General features: G+C 55.1%; 1 protein-coding gene across 2 annotated transcripts; it reads right to left on the bottom strand.

Annotated features, from left to right (window-relative positions):
• Positions 1-81: 81 nt before the first annotated feature.
• AMZ1 (archaelysin family metallopeptidase 1) lies at positions 82-24070 on the bottom strand. Of its 2 annotated transcripts, none has more exons than XM_073791832.1 (7): positions 23813-24070; positions 16801-17415; positions 15522-15689; positions 7131-7259; positions 6673-6818; positions 6065-6241; positions 82-1462 (listed from the first exon to the last, which is right to left on the bottom strand). In XM_073791832.1, exons 2-7 carry the CDS (start codon positions 17102-17104, stop codon positions 920-922), a joined length of 1467 nt encoding a protein of 488 aa, XP_073647933.1. In that variant the 5' UTR covers positions 17105-17415; positions 23813-24070; the 3' UTR covers positions 82-919. The 2 variants fall into 2 exon arrangements, with proteins under 2 accessions (XP_073647933.1, XP_033696219.1); XM_033840328.2 differs by having other exon boundaries at positions 16801-17324.
• Between the last annotated feature and the right edge of the window lie 3908 nt (positions 24071-27978).

The raw sequence follows: 27978 nt of genomic DNA, 5'->3' as shown, positions 1-27978 counted from the left end.
CAGTCAAATGTGTGTGTTGCACATAAAGGAGTTTCCAAGAACCGGAAGCAAAGTTTGACGAAATTAAAGGCAGACAGACAGTTCTACTGGGGTGATGGGTATTTTAACATCTAAATCAGTTCTACTGGGGTGATGGGTATTTTAACATCTAAATCACTTGTTCTCGCAGCAACTGGTCAAACGAGACCAAAAAAACACAGACACAGGTGTTCTGAACAAATCTCATCTCCTTGCCCTCACTGGTGTTGGGGTCCAGGCCACCTTTGTCAGAAAACTGTCCTGAGGATGGAGCCGCGGTTTGCTTTCACCTCTGCAAGTCACAGCACGCAGCAGCACCTTCAGACCTGCACACGGGACACCCTCCCTTCCCGCAACGGTTGTCAGAAGAAGCGGCACATCTCTGGGCACGTGGTCTGGTAGGTGGTGGCCACCCGGAACTTTCAGGGAGACGCCCACGCCAAGTTCCAAGGGTCAGAGTGCGGTTAGCGCCGCACAAAGGGGCCCTTTCTATGGGCTTGGGGTCGGGGGAGGCGGGGGACCTTGTAGGTTGCAACAAGACCCCCTTTGCCCTCCTTCGAGCGGAGGACCCATGTTGGGGCCTTGCAATCTGAGTTGGCCGTAGCAGAGCCCCGAGCCCCAGGCCGCGGGAGAGACAGGCACCTGCCCGGCACCTGCTCTGTGAGGTCGGGTGCGGCCCGAGGACGGCCCTCGGGGTACCTGGGACCCCGCCCCCCCCCCACCCGGCCGCGTCGTGAGGCTGCGGTTAGGGCTGGGGGTGCGGGGTCCACGTGCAGACGGATCGCCTTCCGCTTCCCGAGACACCGTCCCTTCCGCCCACAGCCGGTCCCGCAGCGCCCTGGGGACAGGCAGGCGCTGGACGAGACGCACCAGCCGTGCTGGACAAGACGCGGCAGCCGTGCTAATTGTCCTCCGCCTTCCAGCGCCGCGGGGACGCCTCGGCCCTGGACAGTTTGCGAGCGCTCAGCTTCCGCCTGAGGGAGGAGAACTTGTCGCCCAGGACTCGGCGCAGCCCCGCGCCGTCTCGGCCGCAGGGCGGGTCCTGCCGGGGGGCCGGGAGCCGCCCCGTGAACAGGTCCCAGCGGGCCAGGGCGTCCACGGCGCCGTCCACCCGCGCCAGCTCCTCCTCAGTCACGTCCCTCTCCAGGGCCTGGATGCAGGCCGCCAGCCAGCGCCCGTGCTCCGCCAGGGCCTCCCCCGGGCTCTCCGCGGCCGCCAGGGAGCCCAGCCCGTCCTCAGGCTCCAGCTCCGGGCCCGCGGGGAAGGCGTGGCTCCAGGCGTCCGGGGACAGGGGCTCCGACAGGCCGCTGCCAGGCTCCGAGTCGCTCTCGCCGCACAGGCCCGAGTCCGCGCTGCAGGGCAGGGTGTCCTCCGACACGGACGGCTCCCCGGCCGCCGGCCCAGGCCGCGTCCCCGCCGCCGCTAGCGTCCAGGTGTACAGTCTCTACGAGGGAGAGACGCGGGCTGAGTCGGCCTGTCCGGCCCCTTCCCTCGCCAGGGAGCCGCCAGGAGACCCAGCCCCTCTCCCGAGGGGACCCCACTGTGCCCACGACCCAGGGCGAGTGGCAGTCTGGCGCCACAAGGGCCCTCGGAATGGGGCCCTCGGAATGGGGCTTTGCAAGCCCGACCGTTATTCGTAGATAAATTGAGCTGACTTGTTACCACTCTGCTCAAAGCAAAGGGAATCATGGTTTTCCTACATCCCACTAGCACCTCTGCGCGTGGTGCATGCGGGCATCAGAGACGCCCGCGGTCAGCTACTGCCCACCTCCTCCCCACTCTCCTTCCGTGATGGCTGAGAACCGGCCGTGGTGGAGTCGTCACACGATGGAAACTGGCAGATAGGCCCAGTCGAGGATTCTTCCTTAGAGGGCGCTTACCAGCACACCACCGACTGATGGGAACAGATCCAGAGCAGGCCCAGGGCGCCCCCCCTCGAGGTTAGGAGTCGCGGGAAGGCACGCGTCAGGGGAGGGGGACGAAGGGCCTGAAAGTTCGGATCCGATAGGCGAGCAAGACCCCAAGAAAGGAAGTGGTGAGAAACCCCAGACCTTGTGCAGGCCGCGGCTGCCCCGCTTCACCTTACACGCACACGAGGATAATGGGCAGCTTACAGCCAAGCCCCCAGCCCTGCGCTCGGTGGGGCGGGCGCTCTGGTGACGGTGACGCCCTGGCCCGGCGCATCCTGCTGAGCGCCGTCAGCCAGTCGGCAGCAGAGGCACCTCCCTACGGGGGCACTGCCTCTGGGTCCCCTCTGCAGCGAGGCAGGCCGCCTCCTCAGCGCCCCTCGACACGCTATTTACCCCAGAGACATTCAGGGGAGACCCAGGCCGGGAGGCAGCTCTGACCTGGACATGCCCAGCCCCGTGTTCAGGGGTCCCCAGCCTGGGGTCCCTGACCAGCAGCAGCCTGGGAGCCTGTTAGAAACACAGAGCCAACCCCTCCACAAGCACCGGATCATAAACTCCTGCCTGTCCAAGAGCCTCTCCCCCGAGTCCAGCCCCCGGATCCAGTGGGCTCCAGCAGCTGACCATCTCCTAGAGGAGGACGGGCTTCCCAGAACCTCAGACACAACGGGATACACTTAAAGCGTCTGGCTTAAAACTTTGGGTCTTAAAGTTGAGCCCAAGCTGTTTTGTTGGTGGGCCTATGCCTTCATTTGAACAAAAAACTTCTTTAACTTGGTATTTTCATCCAAAGGTGGATTTAAAGAAGAAATTACCACTCTTCCAAAAGACTGAAGAGGAGGGACCACTCGCAAAGACATTCTATGAAGCCACCATCACCCTGATACCACCAAAAAAAGAAAATTACACGCCAATATCTTTGATGACTATAGATGCAAAAATTCTCAACAAAATATTAGCAAGCCAAATCCAACAGATTTAAAAATGTTCATACACCACGACCAAGTGGTATTCATCCCAAGTTCACAAGGATGGTTCAATATATGCAAATCACTCAATGTGATACACCACTTTAACAAAAGAAGACAAAAACCACATGATCATCTCAACAAATGCAGAAAAGCATTTGATGAAATTCAACATTATGATAAAAACTCTTACCAAAGTGGGTAGAGAGGGAACATATCTCCGCATAATAAAAGCCACTTATGACAAACCCACAGCCAACATAATACTCAACGGTGAAAAGCTGAAAGCCTTCCCACTAAAACCTGGAACAAGACAAGGATGCCCACTCACACCACTTCTATTCAATATAGTATTGGAAGTCCTAGCCACGGCAATCAGACAAGGAAAGAAATAAAAGGTATCCGAATTGGAAGGGAAGAGGCAAAACTGTCACTCTCTGTAGATGACATGATACTATAAATAGAAAACCCTAAAGACTCCACACAAACGCTACTAGAAGTGGTTGCATTTCTTTACACTAGCAATGAAATATCAGAAAGGGAATGTAGAAAAGAAAATACCTTTTAAAATTGCACCAAAAAATTGAAATACCAAGGAGGTGAAAGTCTTATATGCTGAGATCTACAAAACATTAATAAAGGAATGGAAAGATACCCCATGCATTTGGATTGGAAGAATTAATATTGTTAAAATGGCCACACCACCCAAAGCAACCTACAGATTTAATGTGAGCCCTGTCAAATTACCCATGACATTTTTCACAGAACTAGAACAAATAATCCAGAATTTTATATGGAACCATAAAAGACCCAGAATTGCCACAGCAATCCTGAGGGGGGTGGGGGGAAGCAGGAGGCATAACCCTCCCAGACTTCAGACAACACTACAAAGCTACGGTAATCAAAACAGTGTCGTATTGGCACAAAAACAGACATATGGATCAATGGAACAGAATACAGAGCCAAGAAATAAACCCACACACCTAAGGTGAATTAATCTTCAACAAAGGATACAAGAATATAAAATGGGAAGAAGATAGCCTCTTCAGCAGGTGGTGCCGGGAAAGTTGGACAGCTGCATGTAAATCAATGAAATTAGAACACACCCTCACACCATGCATAAAAAGAAACTCAAAAGGGCTTAAAGAGTTAAACATAATACATGACACCATGAAACTAGACGAGAGCATAGCCAAAACATTCTCTGCCTTAAATCATACAAATGTTTTCTTAGGTCAGTCTCCCAAGGCAATAGAAATAAAAACAAAAATAAATAAATGGGACCTAATCAAACTTACAAGCTTTTGCACAGCAAAGGAAACCATAAATCAAACGAAAAGACAACCTATGAAATGGGAGAAAGTTTTTGCAAATGAGGCGACCGACAAGGGCTTAATCTCCAAAATATACAAACAGGGCTTCCCTGGTGGCGCAGTGGTTGGGAGTCCGCCTGCCGATGCAGGGGACGCGGGTTCGTGCCCCGGTCTGGGAGGATCCCGCATGCTGTGGAGCGGCTGGGCCCGTGAGCCATGGCCGCTGAGCCTGCGCGTCCGGAGCCTGTGCTCCGCAACGGGAGAGGCCACGACGGTGAGAGGCCTGCCTACCGCAAAATATACAAACAGCTCATACAACTCAATAACAAAAAAAACAAACCACCCAATCAAAAACTGGGCAGAAGACCTAAATAGACATTTCTCCTAAGAAGACATACAGATGGCCAATACGCACATAAAAAGATGCTCAACATCACTTATTATTAGAGAAATGCAAATCAAAACTACAAGGAGGTTTCACCATACACCGGTCAGAATGGCCATCATTAAAAAGTCTACAAGTAACAAATGCTGGAGAGGTGTGGAGAAAAAGGAACCCTCCTACACTGTTGGTGGGAAGGTAAACTGGTGTAGCTACTATGGAAAACGGTATGGAACTTCCTCAGAAAACTAAAAATAGAATTACCATATGATCCAGCAATTCCACTGCTGGGCATATATCCAGACAAAACTCTAATCCAAAAAGATACATGCACCCCTACGTTCACAGCAGCACTATTTACAAAAGCCAAGACATACAAACAACCTGAATGTCCACTGACAGATGAACGGATAAAGAAGATGTGGTACATATATACAATAGAATACTACTCAGCCATAAAGAAGAATGAAATAACGCCAATTGTAGCAACGTGGATGCAACTAGAGATTATCATACTAAGTGAAGTAAGTCGAGAAAGACAAATACCATATGATATCACTTATATGTGGAATCTAAAAAATGACACAAATGACCATATCTACAAAACAGAAACAGACTCACAGACGTAGAGAACGGACTTGTGGTTGCCAAGGGGGAGGGGGGTGGGAGAGGGATGGATGGGGAGTTTGGAACTAGTACATATAGAATGGATACACAACAAGGTCCTACTGTATAGCACAGAGAACTATATCCAATATCCTGGGATAAACCGTAATGGAAAAGAATATACAAAAGAATGTATGTATGTATATATAGATAGATAGATGTATAACTGAGTCACTTTGCTGTACAGCAGAAATCAAGACAACATTGTAAATCAACTATACTTCAATTAAAAAATAATAAAAGATTTTTAAAAAGAGAAAATAACCACTACCTGCCTTTGAACTGTGAACTCAGAGTAAAGTTTCTGAGTTTGCAAACGAACTTCTCCGTTGGATAAGGTTTCTCCCTGCAGTGGAGCAGATGGACCCGGTTCCCTAGGGTCCCTCTTGGGCCCTGCTCCCCGGCAGTGCCTCGTGCGGACAGCAGAGGGCAGCATCGCCGCGCTGGCTCAGCCCCCGCGCAGGGCGGGGCCGGATTAAGAGCAGCGCCTGCCTTTCCACAGTGATTCTTGGTTAGTCTGGTTCCGCCTCCTCCTCCGGAGGGGCTGTGAGCCAATTAGGGAGAAAGTGATGCTGGGGAAGGCCCCTTGGTGATGCCAGAACCGGCCCGAGTACAGGAAGCTCTAGGACAGGGTCTAGTACACGGTCAGTGCCCGGTAAAGACGGGCTCTGATTAGGGTTGCCTGGGAAATAAAAGCCGTGCGCCCCTGTGGTGACAGCCACCGGCACTGGGCCAGGCGCCTGGCGGGGGACTCAGCCAGACCCACGAGACCCGCAGACCTGTTCACCCCTCCCCCTGCCCGCGACTCACCTTGTACCTGTCCACGAGCTTGAAGCCCAGGATGTGCTGCAGCTTCCGAAGGCAGATGGGGCAGAGGTCCGGGGGCCGCCGCAGGGCCTCGTCCAGGCTGAGGGTGCCCTGCATGAGGCAGCGGAGCCAGCGGCAGTTCCCCAGGCCCAGGAGGTGGCAGAGCTCGTGGCACGTGACCTGAGGGAGAAGGTCCCCACCGCCTTGCATCCTGGAGCCCGCCACCCGCCGATCCCCGGGACCCCTGGGTGCGGGGAGAAGGGCAAGCTGGTGTGGTCAGCTCTGGGGGCCTCAGAGCATGGAGGTTGGGTGTCAGACAGACGAGAGCTCAAATCCCAACCCTGCCACTTGAGAGCTGTGTGACCTTGGACAAAGCACCTTGCGTTTCTGAGCCTAAGTGGCCGTAGTCCCTGAAGTGAAGGATGGTCCTCAGCACCGTGAGGACGGGACAGCGTAACTGCTGGACCCAGGGCTCGATGGCTGTCCACTCACGCCCTTCCGTCTGATTCCACACCCTAGCATCTTCCTGGAGCTCGCCAGAACCCCCAGCAGCCCCTCCTCTTCCTGTCCCCCGTCTCCTCCCACCACCTGGGCAGCACCCCAACACCCACCTTGCAGCACTGGACCATCCCCAGGGCGCTGAAGCACACGGTCCGGCCTCTGTCCTGCAGGGGTGCCTCGGGGGCCAGGTCAGGGGTGCTGGGCCCCCGCTGCAGGGATTCCCCCGAGAACCGCGCAAAGCTGCAGACGCCCACTTCTGGGGAGAGGCAGAGAGGCGGAGGCGCCAGGAGTGGCCTCAGCTCAGGGAGCCCACGGGCAAAGCCACCCTCCTCAGGATGCACAGGTCCTAAAGGCCCCGCCCTGCCAGCGCGTTTGCCAGGCAGACAGCCCCTGGCCCAGGAGGGGCGAGAACTGGGGCTGCAGGTTCAAGAGAGCATTTCCATATATGCCCGTTCCTCCCCCAGGAGCCGTGCTGGGAGAAGCAGCGAGGGGATGACGTCCCCACGTGTTCCAGGCCCTGTACCCAAGCCTCAGCGCTGAGGCAGGAGGCCCCCAGGTGCCGGCTCACCATGCCCTGGAAGGAACGTGCCGAAGGTGAAGGTCCAGGCCTCGCGGGGGTACAGGTCGGACAGCGTGAGGCCCAGCACGCATAACGCATCGCCCGGTTTGCTGCTCTTCAGGAAGGACAGGATGCCGTCTGCGGGGACAGGGCCAGAGCGGGCAGTGAGGAGGCGGCTGGCCGCCCCTTCGGGCCCATCCCCCGCTTCCTCTGCCTGGGACCAACTCGTCCCACAGTCGGACGCAAGCTAGTGACATTCCAGGAAAAACTCAGCAGCCAAGCTGCACCGTGTGAAGCGGGGGCTCCGGGCCTGGGCCTCGGGGGGGAGAAAGAGCTCAGGTTTGGAAAGGGTAGTCCAAGGGGGGACACCAGAAAGGCCGCCGGGCCAATGAGGCCGGTGTTCGTGGGAAGAGCCGTTGCAGCCTCGGGCAGCTGACTGATGGCCCCAGAGACGTGGCATCGCATCCCCGGGACCTGTGCGTGTGCTCCTCACCTGGCAGAAGCGAGCAGATGGGATTAAATTAAAGGTCTCCCAGTGGGAAGGTGATTCTGGATTACCCAGCTGGACCCCATGGAATCACCAGGGTCCTCCCGAGAGGAGGCAGGAGGGTCAGAGAGAGCTGAAGGGGCCACAGCGCCGGCTCTGGAGGAGGAGGGGCTGCAAGGTCACATTTCACCTGAAATGTGACCTTACTTGGGGACAGGGTTTGCAGATGTAATCAAGTTAAGGTGAGGTCAGTAGGGTGGGCCTAATCCAATTCGCCTGGGGTCCTAAGAGGAGAAGCCACACAAGCTACGTGATGATGGAGGCCGAGGCTGGACCAAGGACCGCCGGCCGCCACCAGGGGTGGAGGAGGTGAGGAAGGGTCCCCCGGAGCGTTCACAGGGGACAGGGCCGCCAACACCTTGGTCTCAGAATTCTGGTCTCCGGACCGCGAGATAACACACTTCTGTGTTTTAAGCCACCCAGTTTGTGGTGCTCCGTTACAGCGGCCGCAGGAAACGAACACGGCCATCCGCACCACGTAATCTGACCACGGGAATCCAGCCTCTCCTAGCCTCTGCACGCCCCCTGCTGGGCGAGCCCTCCCAGGCCCCCTTCCTTCCCAGTGGCCCACGAAGCCTAGGGCGGGGGAAACAGCAGTCCTTTCGGCAGTCAGCAGAGATGGACACCCGGACCCCAGCACCACAGCCCCTGGGGCAGCTGGACAGATGCTGGGTTTCCCCCGAGTCGCGCGGAAGCAACGGCAGGCGTGGTGGCGCCGCACGGGGCAGGAGCGGCGGGGCCCAGGCCGGCCATTGCTCCTCGGGCCCCGCTCAGACCCTCGGGGGGGCGGGGGAGGGCTGTGCCCAGCGAGAGACCGAGGCTGCAGTCTGGGACAGAGGAAGGGGCACGCCACCGTTGGGACGGCACCCACCCGGCCAGTAGTACCTGTCAGCCCCAGAAACTCAACGCCGGCTGTAACAGCGCACTACCTGCCGCTACAAGATAACCAGACAAGCCGAGTGAAACACAAAGAACAGCTTCTTAGGGCAGCGAAGATGGGGGACGGGTGGCTACAGGAGGGCACGGAGCAAGGCTTGGGGGGCGAGGCAAGCTGTTCTACACACTCTTATGGTGATGGCTACGTGATGTGTGTGTGGGGGTCAGGACTCAGAACGGTTACACCCAGAAGGAATAATTTCTCTATATGTAAATTATGCCTCAATAAACAGGACTTTTAAAACACCAGAGACCTACTGAGAAACTAGAAACAGGGAGAAGATTAGAATCCCAAGAGATGAAGCTGAGCTGTTTCTGAGACGGTGGATGGGAAGGTGACCCTGATGACACAGCCCCTGCTCCGCCTGCTACCCCAAAGGGCCGCACCCAGGGAGAGGAAGTCTGTACTCCTGGGGTCATCAGGGTGGCCCAGACCGTCAGCTCCCTTAGGTGCCTGGCCAAGGAGAAATAAAATCCTCTCGCAGAAAAACTACATCATCCCAGGCCACAAATTCTTCTAAAAGTTAAACTAATTTTTCACATAAGACGTCCAGCTAACAATCAAAAATAAGACAAACAATGAGGCAAAATAACAAAGACAGAATTAGCGGAAAGAGCAACACGGGTGCTCGAAATGCTGGACTCACGGACACAGATTATAAAGCAGCTATGCTCATAGATATAAATGCTAAATGTAATTTTAGCCGGGAATTGGGAATGATGAAAAAAGTGACACTGGGACTTCCCTGGCAGTCCAGTGGTTAAGACTCTGAGCCCCCAACGCAGGGGGCCCAGGTTCCATCCCTGGCCAGGGAACTAGATCCCACATGCAAGAGTTCACATGCCATAACTAAGGAGCCCACGTGCTGCAACTAAGGAGCCCTCGAGCCACGATTAAGGAGCCCGCCTGCTGCAACTAAGACCTGGCACAACCAAATAAATAAATACATAAATTTTTTAAATTTTTTTAAAAAGTGACACTGCTGCATCAAAAAGAATAAAATACCTAGGAATAAACCTACCTAAGGAGGCAGAAAACCTGTACTCGGAAAACTATAAGACACTGATGAAAGATCCTGGGACAGGATGACAGAGTAGAAGGACCTTGAGCTCACCTCTCACGAGCACACCAAGAAATCACAACTAACTGCTGAACGACCATCAGTAAAAAAGACTGGAACCTTCCAAAAAAGATATTCCACATCCAAAGACATAAAGCAGAAACCCAAAGAGACAGCAGAAGGAGCACATTCACAATATAATCAAATCCCATACCCCACAGGTGGTGACCCGCAGACTGGAGAACAATTATATCACAGAAGTTCTCCCACAGGAGTGAGAGTTCTGAGCCCCACACCAGTCTCCCCAGCCTAGGGGTCTGGCATTGGGAGGAGGAGCCCCAGAGCATCTGGCTTTGAAGGCCAGTGGGGCTTGAGTGCAGGAGCTCCACAGGACTGGGGAAACAGAGATTCCTTCCTCTCTTGGAGGATGCACACAAGGTCTTGTGTGTACCAGGACCCAGGGCAAAAGCAGTGACTTCATAGGAACCTGGGCTAGGCCAACCTGCTGGTCTTGGTGGGTTTCCTGGGGAGGCCGGGGGCAGCTATGGCTCACTGTGGGTCCAAAGACACTGGTGGTGGAGATACTGGGGGATATTCATCAGTGTGAGCCCTCCTGGAGGGTGCCATGTTAGCACCAAGACCTGGCCCCACCCATCGACATGCTCCAGAGTGGGGGCGCCTCAGGTGAAACAACCAACAGGGCGAGAACACAACCCACCCATCAGCAAACCGGCTTCCGAAGACTCACTGAGTCCACGGCCACCTCTAGACACACCCCTTGACACGGCCCTGCTCACCAGAGGACCAGGACCCAGCTCCATCCACCAGTGGGCAGGCACCAGCCACTCCCACCAGAAGCCTGCACACAATTGATAAACCTTTAGCCAGACTCATCGAGAAAAAAAGGGAGAGTGCCCAGATCAAAAAAATTAGAAATGAAAAAGAAGTTACAACCAACACCACAGAAATACAAAGAACCATACACAAAAATCTGTTACTTTCCTATACAGTAACAATGAAAGCTCAGAAAGAGAAATTAAGGAAACAATCCCATTTTCCATAGCATCAAAAAGAATAAAATACCTAGGAATAAACCTACCTAAGGAGGCGAAAGACCTATCCTCTGAAAACTATAAGATGCTGATGAAAGAAATCAAAGATGACACAGAGAGAAAAACATACCATGTTCTTGGATCAGAAAAATCGATATGGTCAAAATGACCATACTACCCAAAGCAGCCTACAGATTCAATGCAATCCCTATCAAATTACCAAAGACATTTTTCACAGAACTAGAAAAGAATTTTTTAATTTTTATGGAATCACGAAAGACCCCCGAACAGCCAAAGCAATCTTATGAAAGAAAAACAGAGCTGGAGGAATCAGGCTCCCTGACTTCAGACTATACTACAAAGCTACAGTAATCAAAACAGCATGGTTCTAACAAAAAAACAGAAATGTAAGAAAAGATACTATAGAATTCCTAGAGGAAAGCATAAATCATAGCAATATTTTTTTGGATCTGTCTCCTAAGGCAAAGAAAACAAAAGCAAAACTAAACAAACAGGGCTTAATTAAACTTAAAAGTTTTGCAGAGCAAAGAAAACCATAAACAAAACGAAAAGACAACCTACAGAAGGGAGAAAATATTTGCAAATTATGCAACTGACAAGACATTAATCTCCAAATAGTTCACACAAATAGTTCATAGAGCTCAATATAAAAAAAAAGAACCCAATCGAAAAATGGGCAGAAGATCTAAATAGACATTTCTCCAAAGAAAACATACAGATGGCCAAAAGGCACATGAAAAGATGCTCAACATCACTAATTATTAGAGAAATGCAAATCAAAACTACAATGAAGTATCACCTCACCAGTCAGAATGGCCATCATCAAAAAGTCTACAAATAATAAATGCTGGAGAGGGTGTGAAGAAAAAGGAACCCTCCTACACTCTTGGTGGGAATGTAAATTGGTGCATCTCCTATGGAAAACAACATGGAGCTTCCTTAAAAAACTAAAAATAGAGCTATCATATGATCCTACATTCCCACTCCTGGGCATGTATCCAGAGAAAACTGTAATTTGAAAGGATACATGCACTTCACTGTTCATTGCAGCACTATTTACAATAGCCAAGACATGGAAGCAACATAAATGTCCATCAACAGAGGAACGGATAAAGAAAGGAGATGTGGTATATTCATACATGGAATATTATTCAGCCATAAGAAAGAATGAAATAATACCATTTCAGCAACATGGATGGACCTACAGATTATCATACTAAGTGAAGTAAATCAGAGAAAGACAAATATCATATGATATTGCTTATATGTGGAATCTTAAAAAAAATGATACAAATGAACTTATATACAAAACACAAACATAGAAAACAAACTTATGGTTACCAAAGGGGAAGGGTGGGAGGGATAAATTAGGAGTTTGAGATTAACATATACACACTACTATATATAAAGTAAGTAACCAAAAAGGACCTGCTGTATAGCCCAGGGAACTATACTCAATATTTTGTAATAACTTATAAGGAAAAAGAATCTGAAAAAAATAGATATATATGTATGTATAAATGAATCACTTTGTTATATACCTGAAACTAACACAACATTGTAAATCAACTATACTTCAATTAAAAAAAAAAACCAGTGAGAGAATAATGAAGCCAAAAATAAAAATAAATAAATAAATGTTAAACTACCCTCACGTTCCTGGAATAAATACAAGTGAATTATAATGTATTTTACATATTTCTAGATTTGATTTGCTAATATTTTACATTAGAGTTCTTATTATATGAGAAATTGGTTTCCAATTTTCCTTACTAATAATGTCTGTAAAATTTTGGTATCAATATCTTGCTGTTCGTATTGAAAAGAATGCAAAGTGTTTCTACTTTGTCTCTCTTTCGGAAGAACAAAAAAGGCACTGACGAAAGAAATTGAAGATGACACAAACAGATGGAAAGATATAACCATGTTCTTGGATTGGAAAAATCGATATTGTTAAAATGACCATACTACCCAAAGCAATCTACAGATTCAAAGCAATCCCTATCAAATTACCAATGGCATTTTTTTCACAGTACTGGAACAAATAATTTTAGAATTTGTATGGAAACAAAAAAGACCCCAAACAGCCAAAGCTATCTTGAGAAAGAAAAACAGAGCTGGAGGTATCACACTCCCTGAATTCAGGCTATATTACAAAGCTACAGTAATCAAAACAGTATGGGGGAATTCCCTGGTGGTGCAGTGGTTAAGAATCCACCTGCCAGTGCAGGGGACAAGTTCGAGCCCTGGTCTGGGAAGATCCCACATGCTGCAGAGCAACTAAGCCCATGCACCACAACTACTGAGACTGCACTCTAGAGCCTGCGAGCCACAACTACTGAGCCTGTGTGCCACAACTGCTGAAGCCCATATGCCTAAAGCCTGTGCTCAACAACAAGAGAAGCCACTACAGTGAAAAGCACACGCACCGCAGCAAAGAGTGGCCCCCACGTGCTGCAAATAGAGAAAGCCCATGCGCAGCAACAAGGACCCAACGCAGCCAAAAATAAATAAATAAAAACAGTATGGTACTGGCACAAAAACAGAAATACAGATCAATGATAGAAAAGATAGAAAGCCCAGAAATAAACCCATGTACTTATGGTCAATTAATCTATGACAAAGGAGGCAAGAATATACAATGGAGAAAAGACAGTCTCTTCAATAAGTGGTGCTGGGAAAGCTGGATGGCTACATGTAAAGAATGAAATTAGAACATTCTCTAACACCATATACAAAAATAAACTCGAAATGGATTAAAGACCTAAATGTAAGACTGGATGCTGTAAAACTCCTAGAGGAAAACACAGGCAGAACACTCTTTGACAGAAATAGTAGCAATATTTTTTGGATCTGCCTCCTGAAACAAAAAAAAGCAAAAATAAACAAACAGGGACTAATTAAACTTAAAAGCTTTTGCTCAGCAAAGGAAACCATTGACAAAATGAAAAGACAACCTACACAATGGGAGAAAATATTTGCAAATGATATGACCAATAGGGGTTAATATCCAAAACATATAAACAAGTCATACAATTCAACATCAAAAAAACAAACAATCTGATTAAAAAATAGGCAGAAGAACTGAATAGACATTTTTCCAAAGAGGAAATGGAGATGACCAACAGGCACATGAAAAGATGCTCAACATCACTAATCATCAGGGAAATGCAAATCAAAACCACAATGAGGTATCACCTCACACCTCTCAGAATGGCCATCATTAAAAAGAACACAAATAACAAGTGTTGTCTAGGATGTGGAGAAAGGGGAACCCTCGTACACTGTTGGTGAGAACGTAAACTGGTGCAGCCACTGTGGAAAACAGTATGGAGGTTTCTCAAAAAACTAAAAATAGAGCTACCATATGATCTAGCGATCCCACTCCTGGGTATACATCCAAAAAAACCCAAAACATGAGGCCCAGTGTTTATAGCAGCATTATCTACAGTTTCCAAGATATGGAAGCAACCTAAATGTCCATCGACAGATGAAGGGATAAAGAAGATGTGGTGTATATACATACATATACACGCACACGCACACGCACACACACACACAATGGAATACTACTCAGCCATAAACAAAAATTAAATATTGCCATTTGCAGCAACATGGATGGACTTGGAGAGCATTTTACTAAGTGAAATAAGTCAGAGAAAGACAAATACTATATGATATCACTTATATGTGGAATCTAAAAAAATAACAACAAAATATAACAAAAAGAAACACACTCACTGATATCGAGAACAAACTGGTGGTTACCAGTGGGGAGAGGGAAGGGAGGGGGGGCAATATAGGGGGAGGGGAGTAAGAAGTACAAACTATTAGGTGTAAAATAAGCTACAAGCATATACTGTACAACACAGCAAATATAGCCAATATTTTATAACTATAAATGGAGTATAACCTTTAAAAATTATGAATCACTATATTGTGTGCCTATAACTTATATAATATTGTACAGGAATTATACTTCCATAAAATTTTTAAAAAGTGACACTGCTAATTTGAAAATCCACTAAAAACTATAGAACTGAAAAATATAACTGAAATTTGGAACTCTATCTATGGGTTTAATAGCATATTAGGTGCAGCTAGAGATAGAATTAGTTAACTGGAGGGTGACAATAAAACTGGGATGAAATACAAGGAAAGGGGAAGAGAGTGAGGAGGATGAACATGCATCCCATTGGAGTCCTCAATGGGGGAAAGAATGAGGCAGAGGCAGCATTGGAAGAAAGATCATGGCTGAGAATTTCCCACAACTAATGGAAGACATCAGTCCACTCATCCCAGATCCAACATCAGCCAGAGACAGAGCCCCAGCCCTTTCCTGGGGACCTCCCTACACTTGAGTCTGGGTCTGCTGTACATCAGAGAGCCCCCAGTTCATCTACGCCTCTCAACCCAGCCTCATTCTCCAGCTGCCAGTGACCCCCTGGGGAATGATGGGGTCAGAGAGCTTTGTAAAGAGAAAAAGCTAGAGGGGCCTTAGAAGGCTGTGGCACCTGCTGTGTGCCCTTGAGTTTTCCGGTGGACAGAGGGCTGTGTGGTCCAGTCTCCAGACGCTTCTGAGCGGGGAAGGGAACCCTTGCCTCAGTCTTCCTTTTCTAAAGGCTGGGAAATAGATATTCCCTCCCCCAAGAAAAGCAGGGGGATTCCTTCCTTCTCCTAAGCTCCTCCCTCCCACATTTTGCCTCCAAAAAGGGCTTTTTGCCAAGCGGCGGCCGCCTGCCCTTGCGCTGGCCTGACCTGTGCCCACACCGCACGCACTCACCTGTGTGGAGCTGGAGCCTGTCAGAGTCCTGGCTGGGGCGTGATGAGCAGTGGATGGACGCAGCCGCCACCGACGGCAGGCACCTGACCTGCAGGCCCAGGAAGAAGGCCTCTGTGCAGCTCCGCAGGTGGTCCAGGAGCGCGCCGCCTGCCGGCCCCTCGCTCAGATCTGGGGACGGAGCGGTGCCGTCAGGCCCCCTGCCCGCTCCTCGGAGCCCCCACCTGCCTGTGCCCAGCACCCTGGACACGGACCAAGGCTGGAAGCCAGGAGACCTGCGAGAAAGTGGCTGCAGTGTCCCCAGGGCAGCGGCTTGCCCAGGAGGTGATTAGAAATGCAGGTGCCCAGGCCCACCCCAGATCTCTGGAACCAGAACCCGCATTTTAACAAGATGAACTGTCAGCGGGGAGACAACATGGATGGTTTGGGAGTTTGGAAGCAGAGTCTACAGACAGAGATGGCCGACTGGCCGGGGGCAGTGGAACAGGAGGGGTGCCTGCAGGCCTCTGGTCCTCAGGGGCAGGAGGGCGGGTAATGAGCCTGCGTGCGGCAAGGTCTGCCTTGGCATGCAGAGCCAATGGCCCGCCCGCTCACCCCCAGCACCTGGCCAGCAAGCCCTGGAGAGCCTGGCCGAGGCATCTCGGCCCTTGGTCCACGCACAGCCCCTCACACCTGGTGTCCCCAGTCTGAGCGCTGGAGGACCAGGCAGGAGCCCCCGAGTCCCCGCCAGGCCCTGCCAGTGTCTCCAAGTACAGCTTCGGGGTTAAGAGCAGGGCGCTGGGGTCAAATCCTGCCTCTGCCAATCACCAGCTCTGTGACTTGCCCTCCCAGCCTCAGTGTCCTAACCGATGAAGCGGGGTGACCCAGACCCCAGCACCCCGCACCACAGAGGAAGCAGCCAGTACAGTGCCTAGGACAGCGCTGGCTCCAACAGGGCAGGGCCAGGACGGCACAGGTGGACGAGGCGGCACCCGCGGGTAGAACAGGGCAGTGAGCTGCCCGAGGGGTCCCAAGGCCCTGGGCTTTCTGAACAGTGTGGAGCTGGGGTGAGGGGAGAGCTGAGCCTCACCCCCGAATCCCAAGCACACCAGCACATCCCCCTTCACATCAGGTCCTGCCTGGGGTCCGGGCACAGACATCCCCACCTCATGCTAGACCCAGGCCCTCGCCACCTGCCCCGGGGTGTCCTGATGGCCCAGGATGCCACCCTCCAGCTCATCGCCACTTGCTGCCCCACGGGCTGCGGGTGCCCATGCTGCCGGTACCCACGGGCTGCAGGTACCTATGGGCTGCAGGTAAATGTGCTTCCGACCCAGGCTCTGCTTCCGGGGCGCCAGGGCAGCGTGGAAGGTCTCGAAGTCCTCGGGCGCCTCCGGGCGGCTGAGGAGCCAGTCGAAAGCCGAGTGGATGAGCAGCGTGCGGAAGAACGTCCTCCGGGGGTTGTAGGCCTCCGCCAGGAAGAGCCGCTCGGCTGGGGAGAAGGTGGACGCGTAGAGCTGCCGCAGGGCCGGGTCGGTGGACAGCAGCGCATCCTTCAGGGCCCGGGGGCCGAAGCTGAACTCCTGGGCCGGCCGGCACTGCAGCATGACGGGCCTGGCCACGCTGGGGAGGCCCCACGGCCGCCCATGCACCGCCCAGAGCCTGGCCACCAGCTCGTCCACGGCCTTCCCTCGGGCCGAGCGCAGCGGCCACGTGGGCTCCCGGCACGTGGACCAGAGGCCGAGGGCCTGCGAGGCCCAGCTCCGCCTGGCGTCGGACCTCCTTGGCAGCAGCAAGGGGCTCGGACGCCCTCCGGCCCGTCGGCACCTGCGGGGAGACGCCCGGCTGAGCCTCCGGCCGTTCTCAGGCCCGCGGAAGGGGCTCTGTGGGGAGGAACGCACCCTCCAGGACACGGCACCTGCACCCAGCCAGGCCAGAAACGCCATTTTCTCCTCTTCTCGGGGGCCGGGTCTTTAACCAGCACCGAGTGTGGGGAAGCACCCTCCCTCCCCCGAAGCAGGGATGCGGTTTCCATGGGACCCTGGTGAGGACAGCGCGGACTCGCCCCTTCCCAGCCCTCAGGAGGGAGGGCGCGCTGGCAGTGAGACCCCCCACCCTTGTGCTGAGCACCCGCAAAGCCAGGGGCCCCTCCACCGGGAAACCAGCCACCCCTGAGCCCCCTGTGGTCACCCCACCGCCTGGGCCACCTCAGCACCTGCAGCCACCGGCTTTCCCAGCAAGGGCCCCGTGGGCCTGCGGATGAAGCCGCGCTGCCCGAGTCCGCGTGGCCAGGCCAGCCAGGGGCTGGACAGGTGTCTGTGGGGAAGGAAAGCAAGCCCCACAGTGCCGGCTGCAGAAGTTTCCTAGCACAGGCGAAGGGCAGGCACATGTGCCGACCACGGAAGCGCCACTAGGGAGACGTGGGGAAGCAACAAAGGGGGAGGCCAGGCAGGGAGGGCAGACGCGGCGGGGCGGGGGGACAGATGGGCGGGGAGAACGGTGACAATGTCACTTCACAAAGTGGGGTTTTCCTCCCGACGCAGGAGCAGGGTCTGGCTGGCGCATCGCATCCCGGGTTCATCAGAAACAACGCGCCCTCCCACCGCACACCCTGAAAAGCTACCGGGAGGGGATTGGCTGCTGTGGGCTTGACTGTGTCTCGGAGGGGGAAGCGACGGAAGGAACAAGCCAGAGAAGAGAAGAGGCACAAAGTAACAGATCGGGACCAAGGAGAACAGCGCTCCGGCGGGTCCCTGATTTAGAGAGTCACGCAGACGCGCAAACCCGTCTCTGCAGAACACAAAGTCGCGAGGCCGGGAGCGGCCGAACTGGAGAAACAGGAACGGCCTTGTTTTTGTGGGAAGAATAAAGACACGAGGCAGTACTCCCTTTAACTAACCTCAGTTCAAAACGTTCATCCAGAAAATAAAGGCATATATGCATATACGTGTGTGTGTGCAAATATGTACACGTAGACATACACACACATATTCATAAAGGGGGGAGACTGGGCGCGTGTATAATTTATAAATCTTCCTCCAGAAAATTATACACACGTGATGTTTTTCCAGGGATATTATGTACATACACACATACATACACACATGGGTGTGTCTTTTCAGTTAATTGCTGGCTTAGATGAAGGGAAAGGAGCCAGGATTGAACACCTACTGAGATTCCTGCCAGCAGAGAGCTTTAAGCATTTCTGGCTGCATATATACTTCACCGATTTACAACCAATTGTGTGTGCGATCTTACATCCTCTTGACTTGGTATATTACGAGTGCTTTCCCAAATCCTTAAACAGTCTATTAAAAAACGCCATTTTTAATGGCTGGACAAAAACGCCACAGTGAACATCTTCGCGTATGGCTCTGTGTTTCCATTTCCTCAGGAGAGATTCCCAGAAGATACTGTGTGTGGATGTTTAAAGAATCTCGATTTGAAGGGATTTCCCTGGTGTCCAATGGCTAAGACTCTGCACTGCCAATGCAGGGGGCGCAGGTTCGATCCCTGGTTGGGGAACTGAGATCCCACAGGTTACACAGCACAGCCAAAAGATTAAAAAAAAAAAAAAAAATCTCGGTTTGTATAGCCAAATTGTGATTTGTGTAAATTGTGCTTTTGTGCAAAAGCGATTTGTATTTGCTTTCCAGAAAGGCCACACCAAGCGGCAACCCCACAGCGCCCCGGATTTCTAAGTAGTCAGCAGCCAATAAAAACAGTCACCAAGAGCACTGAATACCCCGCTGATTCCAGGCGGGGCTCTAACACCCAGGGAGGCGGGACAGTTATTCTCATTTTCAAGAGGGTGAAACTGAGGCAGAGAGGAAGGTTAAAACTAGCTTAATCAGAGCCACGCAGCACATGAGAATCAGAGGTGGGCTTGGAACACACCGATTGTCAAGGAGCCCCGTGTCCATCCACCTTCTCAGGACCCCTGCCCAGACCCCCGTCCCTGCCGCCAGACACTAGGGCGAAACTGACAGGCTGCAGTGGGACGAACAACCTGCTCCCGGGCTGTCGGGAAGAACGCCAGCCTCTTGGGAAGCACATCACAGGCCGAGCACGGAAGGGCCGCGGCGGCGAGTTCTCCAGGAGCCCAGACCACGTGCCAGGAGGCCCCAGTGAGGACTGTGTGACCAGAAGGACATGGTCAACATTTCCAAGGGGGGGCGGGTGGGCAGGGTCCCGGCGCAGGAGCCCCTGTGGCTCCCTTCCTTCCCCGCCCCGACAGTCCCCGGGTCCCTGGCCTCGCGGAGCTGGAATGCTAGAGATTTGGGCGGACCATAAAAGGCAAGAAAAATACGTATTGTCTAATGTGTCAGGTGATTAATGGCACCTGAAGAGGAGAAGGCTGATCAGGGCATGGGGCTCAGGAGGGCCAGGGCTGCACGGCCTTTTTCCAGAGGGTGACCAGAGCAGCTTCACTGAGAAGCTGGGCAGACTGGCAGGAGGGAGCCGGGCAGGGGGGCTGCCGAGTGGAGGGGCATGCGCAAGGGCCCCGCTGCACACACACAGTGCACACAGGCGGGTGCAGGGGCAGCGGGGAGGCCGGCGTGGTTCTGGGGGGGGGAGGGGGGAGAGGGAGGGAGGGAGGCAGGGCCACATCGTGCAGCCTCCAAGCCGTGTGTTCCCCGAGCTCTGGCCTTCCCCACCCCCGGGGCGAGGAGAAGGGGCTGACATGAGCAGCGTGAGGCTGCAAGCCGGGCTCTAGGAGCTCCCCCCCCACCCCCGGTGGCCTGGATGTGAAGGCAGACCCTCCAGGAAGCTTCAGGCGTGCCTCGTGGGCCACAGGGACCCGGGCGCTCAGGCAACCCTGAGGAGGGAGCGCCCTGAAGGCCAGCCGGGGCTCTGACCTGCACTTGGCCCTGTGCCCTTCAATCCCCCGGGCCTCAGCCCGCTTCCACCTGTCTCCCTTGCCCTGAGCGAGGCTGGACCCAGCAGAGAGGAGGTGCTAGCTACAGTCCAAGGTCCGCCCTGAGCCCCGGGAGCGGCCTTGAGCGCCAACACCGCGTGCATCTCACCAACTTATTTTTGTTTCGAAATGCAGCCCACGGGACCCCGGTACCTGCTCTGGGCTCTCTCTCCCCAGACCCTCCGCTCACCAGCACCCTCCCACAGCGAGCTGGAGGCTTCTCGTACCGCTACAGCATTCCCTGCTGTCACAGCCAGCTCAGAATTATTCTTTCTGTAATTGGGAGTGGCCTGTAAATTGCTCCTCTGGGGCCGCGGGGGCCTTCCAGACGCCGAGGAGGTCTGTGTCACAGCTTTGCTAAGGAGGTGAGAGTGAGACAGACACCGACGTCCGAGGACATCCCTCCTCACAGGTCCACCATCTTGACCCAGCACCTCCTCTGAACCCACAACTTCCTGAAACACAGCTGTTAGCATCCGCATGTCTTATAGGCAAGGCCATGGAGGCTCAGAGAGGCGAGGCCACTTGCCCAGGGTTGCACAGCTCACCAGGATTCAGACACAGTACTCCTGACTCCCGACAGAGAAGTAAGGCAGACGATAAAAGGCAATAAAAATAAATATTGTCTAGTGTCACTCTGGGCCTCATGTGCAGGACCTTCTCCCACCCCCGAAGAGTCTTTCCTGCCAGCACCCACTGTCCCTTACCACCCACCGACCCCGCTCAGGGCCTTCACTGCCAGCAAACACCTCAAAGCCAGGCAAAGCCTTGGGAAACGAAAAATGCCTACTTTTTACCAAAAGTTCCAGGGCCCTGGCACGTCCATCCCAGGAGTGACTTGGGCCCAAACTGTAAACCTCAGATGGCCCAGAACCGGCCAGGTGCCTCTGGTCCTGTGCGCCACAGGGACCCGAGGCACAAGCGGTGTTTCCAAGGAGGCCGCAAGCATGTCCACCTTAGGGCCCGTCTGCACCGTTATGAGCCGTGTGGGATCCTAAGAGCTTTGGTTCATGCGGTTACATCGATCATATGCCACGTCGGAACTTAAAAACGAAAGCTGTGTGCAACACAAGGACACAAAGCACCGCCTCCACCAGCAGCGCCCACCTGACGCCACGGCTCGGTACTGCTGTGAGCGCTGCTGTGACCTGAGTGAGGGTCCCCGGAACACACCTGGAGAACCACCGTTTCACTCTGACGTCTCCCCCCGGGACAGCTGATTGCAGGCCCGCAGGGCCGTGTTGAGCACGCATGTGTCTGCAGCATCCAGTGGGAAAGACGGGCCTGGTGTGAGGCAGGGACGCCCAGAGCACCTGCCCCGGTGCAGAGCCTCTGGCCTAACAGCCACGCAGAAGCCCAAAGAGCTCGGAGGAAGTGGCCACCTTGGCCCCGGACCGGCGCGGGCTGGCGGGTCAAGGGGAGGCTCCAGGTTGGGCCCCAGGGTGTGTGACAGGTGTGTCCTGTCCATCCGCATGGGTTCCACTCTCTCCGGGGTCCGGCCATCTGTCTGCCCAGATAGCATTTCCTCTCAAGACGCCCAGGCGGCCACACTCTCTTCCTGGGTCACTCAGGGAAACCCTGACCCTTCGGTCCTGCCAGGTCATTTCTGCACAAGACCACCCCTCGTGCAGAAGCAGAAGCTGGACGTGGGCAGAGACCGAGGCTGAGCCCCAGGCCAGGGGGTGCCGAGCGAGGGAGCCGCAGCCAGAGCAGGGCCTTCCCGGCCCTCTCCGCGACCCGCCAGCCCGCTAATCTTGGCAACAATGAACGCTCTCCTCTGCCCATAACGTGGGGCAGCAGCTGCGGAGCACTGGACGCTGGCCTCGCGCCTGAGCCCTGCAGGCATCATCTCATTCAAGCCACACAACCCTGTGCCGCTGCAGGTGCTATTAACAGCGCCCATGTCTCAGATGGGGAAACCGAGGCCAGGTCCAATCTCAGAGCCATGCCTCACACTGGAGCCAGAACTCTTAAAGTGCCAGTGGGCTTCCAGAAGCAGAGAAGGTCTCACCGTCAGTACACGGTGGGATGTCTCTGCCCTGCCCCTGTTAACACTGGGACCGCGGCCAAATTTTTCAGCCCGCCTCCCCTCTCCCTGAGGCGCCCACGTCCCCCTCACCTGTCCACTGTCCTGCCCAGAGGCCAGGGAAGGGCATGTTCTGGTACAGGCCGCTTCCACTCCCATGGGAGGGCCTGCTGCAGGAAGGGCAGGCGGCCGCAGACCCCTCAGCCCGGGCACCTGCTTCCCAATCCGACTGGACAGATGCCTCAGACTTTGGCAAGAAAGCACGCTCTGGTTCTTGTTATTCTGAATACGCTTCACAAAACATCCCGGCAGCTGCCTCGAGCTATTCACTACTGTCTGCCTTCTGAACAGCCCCACGCAGGAGGGATGTAAAGGGTTTGTGGCTTCACACTTCTCGGAGGTTTCCATCTGCTCAGAGGGGAACCGAGGGCGGCGATCACGGGGAGAGGGTCTCCGCGTCAGACCCCTGCTTCCTGTTGCAGGGCCCTCACCTCCCTGCCCTGGCTGCACCCTGACAGTTTCCTTTCCCACGACAGGCAGCGGAGGACCCAGCCTTCCCCTCTGACCCTGGCAGCATTCTCAAGTTTGGCACCGCTGTGGAAGCCGACACCCTGCTTTTCTGAGCTGGAGGTGTTCCTGGGAAACAGAAAGACAGCACTGGGCCGGCTTCTCCTCCAATACCTAGGTGGTCATGTGGCCCCCTTCCCCGCATCCCCAGGCTCTCTGGGGGCGTTCCATGCCCACCTGGACCGGCCAGGAAGTGCACTCTTCCCGTGCCTGGCCCTGGGCTCTCCCACAGCCTGTTTGCTCCCATCGCCAGGACGCAAAACAGCCCGCAGGTCGCCCTCCCGTGGGGAGCAGAAGGCCAGGAGGGGTCCCCGAGCCCCTTCCCTCGCCCGGCTCCCCTCTGCGGGCCCAGGCCGGGAAGTCTCGACTCTGGCGCGGAGCACAGAGCGCGGCACTGCACCAAACACTCCTCGGCACACCGGTCCCCGACACCCCACCTCCCGCTCCAGCGCGCCCTCCGTGTCCGCGCGCACCCCGCGCCCGAGCGCGCCTGCCGCCGCCAGGGCGTCCTCGGGGCTTGCGCGGCTGGACTCGGCGCTGCGGCGCGGCCAAGGCGTCCCGACCCGGGCCCTGCGCCCCGCTCGGTTCGGGGCACCGGCGTCGTCCCACCCAGCCCGCCGGTCTCCTCTCGGTCCCCGCCCTGGGTCCCCGCGCCCCTCGGCCTCCCCGCCGCACCCCTACCTCGCAGCCCCGGTCCTCCTCGCCGCGCGCCCGGGTCCTCCCCCTCACCCTCCGTCCTGCGGGCCGCGCACTCCGGTTCCTCCCCACCGTGCGCCCCCCCCGTCCTCCCCGCTGCGCCCCTACCTCGCAGTTTGCGCCCTCGGGAGCCGGCAGAGGCGGTGCCAGGCGGGGGGGCAGCGTGGGCACGCGGCGTGGGCCACGGAAATCGGGGAGGTCTCCGCGTGACGTCAGCACCGAGGGGCCGGGACCGAGGCGGGACCCGGTGGAAAGTGTAACGCGCCGCCTGGCCGTGGGCGCCACACCCCCTCCTGCTGCTATGGGTGCATCACGCGCGGGCCACCAGTGGGCAGAGTGCTGGCAGGAGTCCCCGGTCCTCAGACATGGGCTCCGACCTCTGCTGACTCCTTGTAAAGCGCGCTTGCGACGCCCCTGACCCTCCCAGAAACACCTGGGGTAGAGGCGGGGCCTGAGACGCTAAAGCCAAAGCAGGTGAGAGAGGTAAAGCGGCGCTGCCCAGGTGAGAGAGGGAAAGCGGCGCTGCCCAGGTGAGAGAAGTAGAGCGGCGCTGCCCAGCTAAGGCCCTCAGGTCATACAGGTAACGAGAGCTGCCCAGGAAAGGGGCTGGCATCAGGGTCACCTCAGCACTGTGCGGGCACGGCTCCAGCACATGACACACAGCCCAGCCCTGTCGTCACTGGTTCCCCGGGAACTTCCCCTCCATTTGGCGGCCTCCCTATTAAGATGTAGTGATGATCTTCTTAGAAGCGTTTATACGCCAGGCGCAATATACTAAATGCTGTACACGTGCTATCTCAAGTCTGGGAGGTAACTGTCCTTTTTGTCCCCATTTCACAGATGAATCTCTGAGGAGGCAGGGGAAGTGACAGGCCCGTGCAGACGGCAGGGCCGGGGCTGAGGACCCCCAGCGCCGGTGAGGGCGGGGGCCCAGCGCCTGGCCAGGGGAGCAGCACGGGCTCTGCGCTCGGCACGCGCTGGCAGCACGAACGCCGTGGGTCCTCAGAGAGGGTCCAGGCGGCCTTTATCCCCAGAGATGAAAGGCAGGCAGCCCTTGTCCAGGGAGCTCCTACCACACGCTGTCTCTGGGTCCCCTTGTCCCCTGAGAAGGGCCCTGTGCTCCTGCCACCACGTTGCAAGGCCATCAGCCTGTGGCCCGCCTGCCGTGTCTCCCGCCTCGAAGTCAGGATTTCGCTGTGCAGCTCCCGGGGGGCCGGCACAGCCGCGGGGACATCCCCACGTGGCAGGGCGGGTGCTGACGGAGGTGGAGGCGTTTGGCCCTCTGAGCCGCACCGTGCTCCTCTAGAGCAGCGTCCATCAGCTGCTGAGATACAGAGGGACGTGCCTGGGCCCTAGGAGGCTCGGCGGCCTCTGTGCTTTTCATCGTTCTCCTCAGGCCGCCGAGCGAGGGCAGGGGCAGCTGCTCAGGGTTCCCTCCTTCCTCCTCTCCACAGCTCAGCGCGGGGACCCACAGTGCACGGGGCCCTGTCCTGTGTCCTCACTCCTGACAGAGCATGCGGTTCAGGCCACAGGCCCCGTGGCCTTTCCTGCACCCCCTGCACGGCTCCCCTTTCATCGGCACAGAGCCCAGGACCCCAGTGCAGAGGGGGAAGGTCTAGAAGGCAGGGTTGCGGGGGCTTCCTGAGAGCTGGAAGCTGCCCGAGTCTCTGTGACCCTGAGTGCCTTTCAGGGGGTTTCTGCTGTGCACCGCCCCCAGAAAACCTTGCCCGAGGACAGTCCTGTCTGGGAGGATTTTGCAAGGACTTCCCAGCAGCCCAGGGAGGTGTAAGAAGCGCCCGGGGCCACAGGGTCAGCGGTCAAACATCTGGGCTCTGGATCAGCTACTCAAGCTGCTGGACCAGGAAAAGTCACCCCCTGTCTTTAAGCTGTTTGCTCACAAGGTGTCAGTGATCCCTGTGGTGTCTGTGGAACCGGGGGGAGAGGTGGGGGCGACCATGTTGGTCCCCATCTGACTGACACTCAGCCGCTCTCAGGCCACCTGCCCTGGAAGTGTTGGTCTGGGGAGCCCCGAAAGAGCCCCAGAACGCCTCCAGGCTGCCCATCCCAGAGGGAAGTGGGCAGTGCTCCAGCCATGAGTCACCTTGTCCCCTCCCGGGCTCTGGCCTGGTCCCACAGCAGAGAAGGCCTGGCACCGCCCCCCCTCCCCCCAACCCCGCCCCCCCCCCCCCCCCGTCTGCTCCCCGTTGAGCTTCCCTAAGCAAGGGAGACTAGACAGCCCGCTGCTCCCTCCCCAGCCCCAGGGTCATCAGGCCTTCCTGACAGTGCACTGATGTCCCGAGACGTGCAGGTGGGCCGGCCGTTACAGGCAGATGCACAGAGCAGAGTGAGGGTCCCATCACCCACACAAGCTGAGCCGCACATCTCACCCCTGGTTTCCTCCCATCTGTGAGACCCAGGCAGACGGCTGTTAATTCAACAGCTGCTATTCTGGGTCCCGACTCTCCACTGGGCTCCAGGTTAGGACCAAGGAGGCGCAGTGAACAGGTGAGGCGGGGGACAGGCACCCCATGTCACGCCAGGGTCCCCTGGGTAGCCGGGAAGCATCTCCCGCCTCCTGGAGAAGCTTCCCCTGCACTCTGGGAGGTGAGGAACTGCCTGCCCGGCTTCCGTGAGGTCTCTGTCCCACTAGGGTCCTGTCTTGGGGGACAGGGCAGAGGGAGAGTCAGCCAGAGGGAGGGAGGGCTCAGTCTCAGGACATGCGCCTTGAGCGAGGGCCACCATTTGTCCCATCTCCAGGTCACAGTGGCTGGTCAGCATACTCCTGTCCAGTCCCCACAGCCAGCGGGATGAGGACGGTGCCCCTCCGCCCGGTGCCACGTGGAACCCCAAGGCGGGAGAGGACCCCCAGCACAGGGAGGAGCCCGGCCGTGAAGGCCGGCATTATCGCTCCGGCCCCAACGGGGAGACTTCCTCCAGCTGCCCTTTGCCTCTTTGGAACCCTTTATGATAAGGGCTTCCTTTGAGCCGAATGCTACCCCAGCTCTGGGCTGCCAGCTTCCAGGCCTTCCCGGCAGGGCCGCCCACCCCTGCCTGCCCAGCCTCATTCAGGAGAAATGCCCCCACGGATGGCTGAGGGATGTGTCACCGTCATCCCTGGCACTGCAAGGGAATTCTGTTTAAGCCTTAAGAAATGATGCCACAACAATAGATGTCCATTGTAGAAGATTTGGAAAATTCTAAAAAACTTAAAAAAAAAGAAAGATCCCATAATCCAAGCATCAGGAGGTCACCTCTCTGCCTTTTTGTCAGACATCCTTCAAATAATTTTTCTCTCAACATGTAAATACAGTATTCTGTGCTGCCGGAGGCTGTGTCACATGACACCCTTCCCGGCCAACAGCCCAGGACTGGCGTCCTCATTGTGTTGTCTGCACTGTTTTGCTTCATGGAGGATTCACCTGGCTTGTGACACTTTGGGTTTTCCCAGTTTCTCACTATTTTACATGATATATATTATAAAAAATAATATATATATTTTGTAAAATAATGTATATATATAATATAAATAGCATATCTATATCTATATCACTGTGATAATCTTGTTTTCATAAATCTTCGTTACACAGGTTTCTGATTTTCCCCCCTTAGGATAAATTCCTGCAGATTGCGGGTCACAAGCCTACACTTTTTTTTTTTTTTTGCGTTAAGCGTGCCTCTCACTGCTGTGGCCTCTCCCGTTGCGGAGCACAGGCTCCGGACGCGCAGGCTCAGCGGCCATGGCTCACGGGCCCAGCCGCTCCGCGGCATGTGGGATCTTCCCGGACCGGGGCACGAACCCGTGTCCCCTGCATCGGCAGGCGGACTCTCAGCCACTGCGCCACCAGGGAAGCCCAGGCCTACACTTTTAACACGTGTAGCTACCAGGATTTTCCAATTTATTACTGTGGGGGACCGAGAACTCGGAACCTGAGAAATGCTTGGTGTTCTGTCCTGAAACTCGTTATTACACAGAAGGCGTGGGATACCCACCTCCCCACCTGCCCCATCCCTGGTGTGGCCAGGAAGAGACAGGAACTGGAAGAGTAATTACCTATCAAGCCTGGGGTGACATCTCCTTTCAGCTGCCCAGTTAGCACATGAAGTTGGAAATCCAGGCAAGCCCCCTGTTCACCCAGAAGGATCCTTGCCCTAAGTTGGGGGATGCCTAGTGCCAGGGACCCCAGAAAGGAGAGGCGGCCTACGGACCCAGCCCAGGGCCAGATGAGGCTTCAGGCAGCCAGTGGCCAGGCAGTCCATCCCCTGCACACGGGACA

The sequence above is a fragment of the Tursiops truncatus genome, chromosome 15 (genome assembly GCF_011762595.2).
Source record: "Tursiops truncatus isolate mTurTru1 chromosome 15, mTurTru1.mat.Y, whole genome shotgun sequence".
NCBI classification, from domain to species: Eukaryota; Metazoa; Chordata; class Mammalia; order Artiodactyla; family Delphinidae; genus Tursiops; species Tursiops truncatus.
This window is presented reverse-complemented; position numbering and strand designations above follow the sequence as displayed.

Coding starts and splice junctions, on each gene's coding strand:
- AMZ1 (XM_073791832.1), bottom strand. CDS start 17,104: ATGCTGCAGTGCCGGCCGGCCCAGGAGTTCAGCTTCGGCCCCCGGGCC. Junction 15,690..16,800: donor CATTTACCTGCAGCCCATAG/GTACCTGCAGCC, acceptor CTCCGTCCCCAG/ATCTGAGCGAGGGGCCGGCA. Junction 6,819..7,130: donor CACGTTCCTTCCAGGGCATG/GTGAGCCGGCAC, acceptor GCCTCTCCCCAG/AAGTGGGCGTCTGCAGCTTT.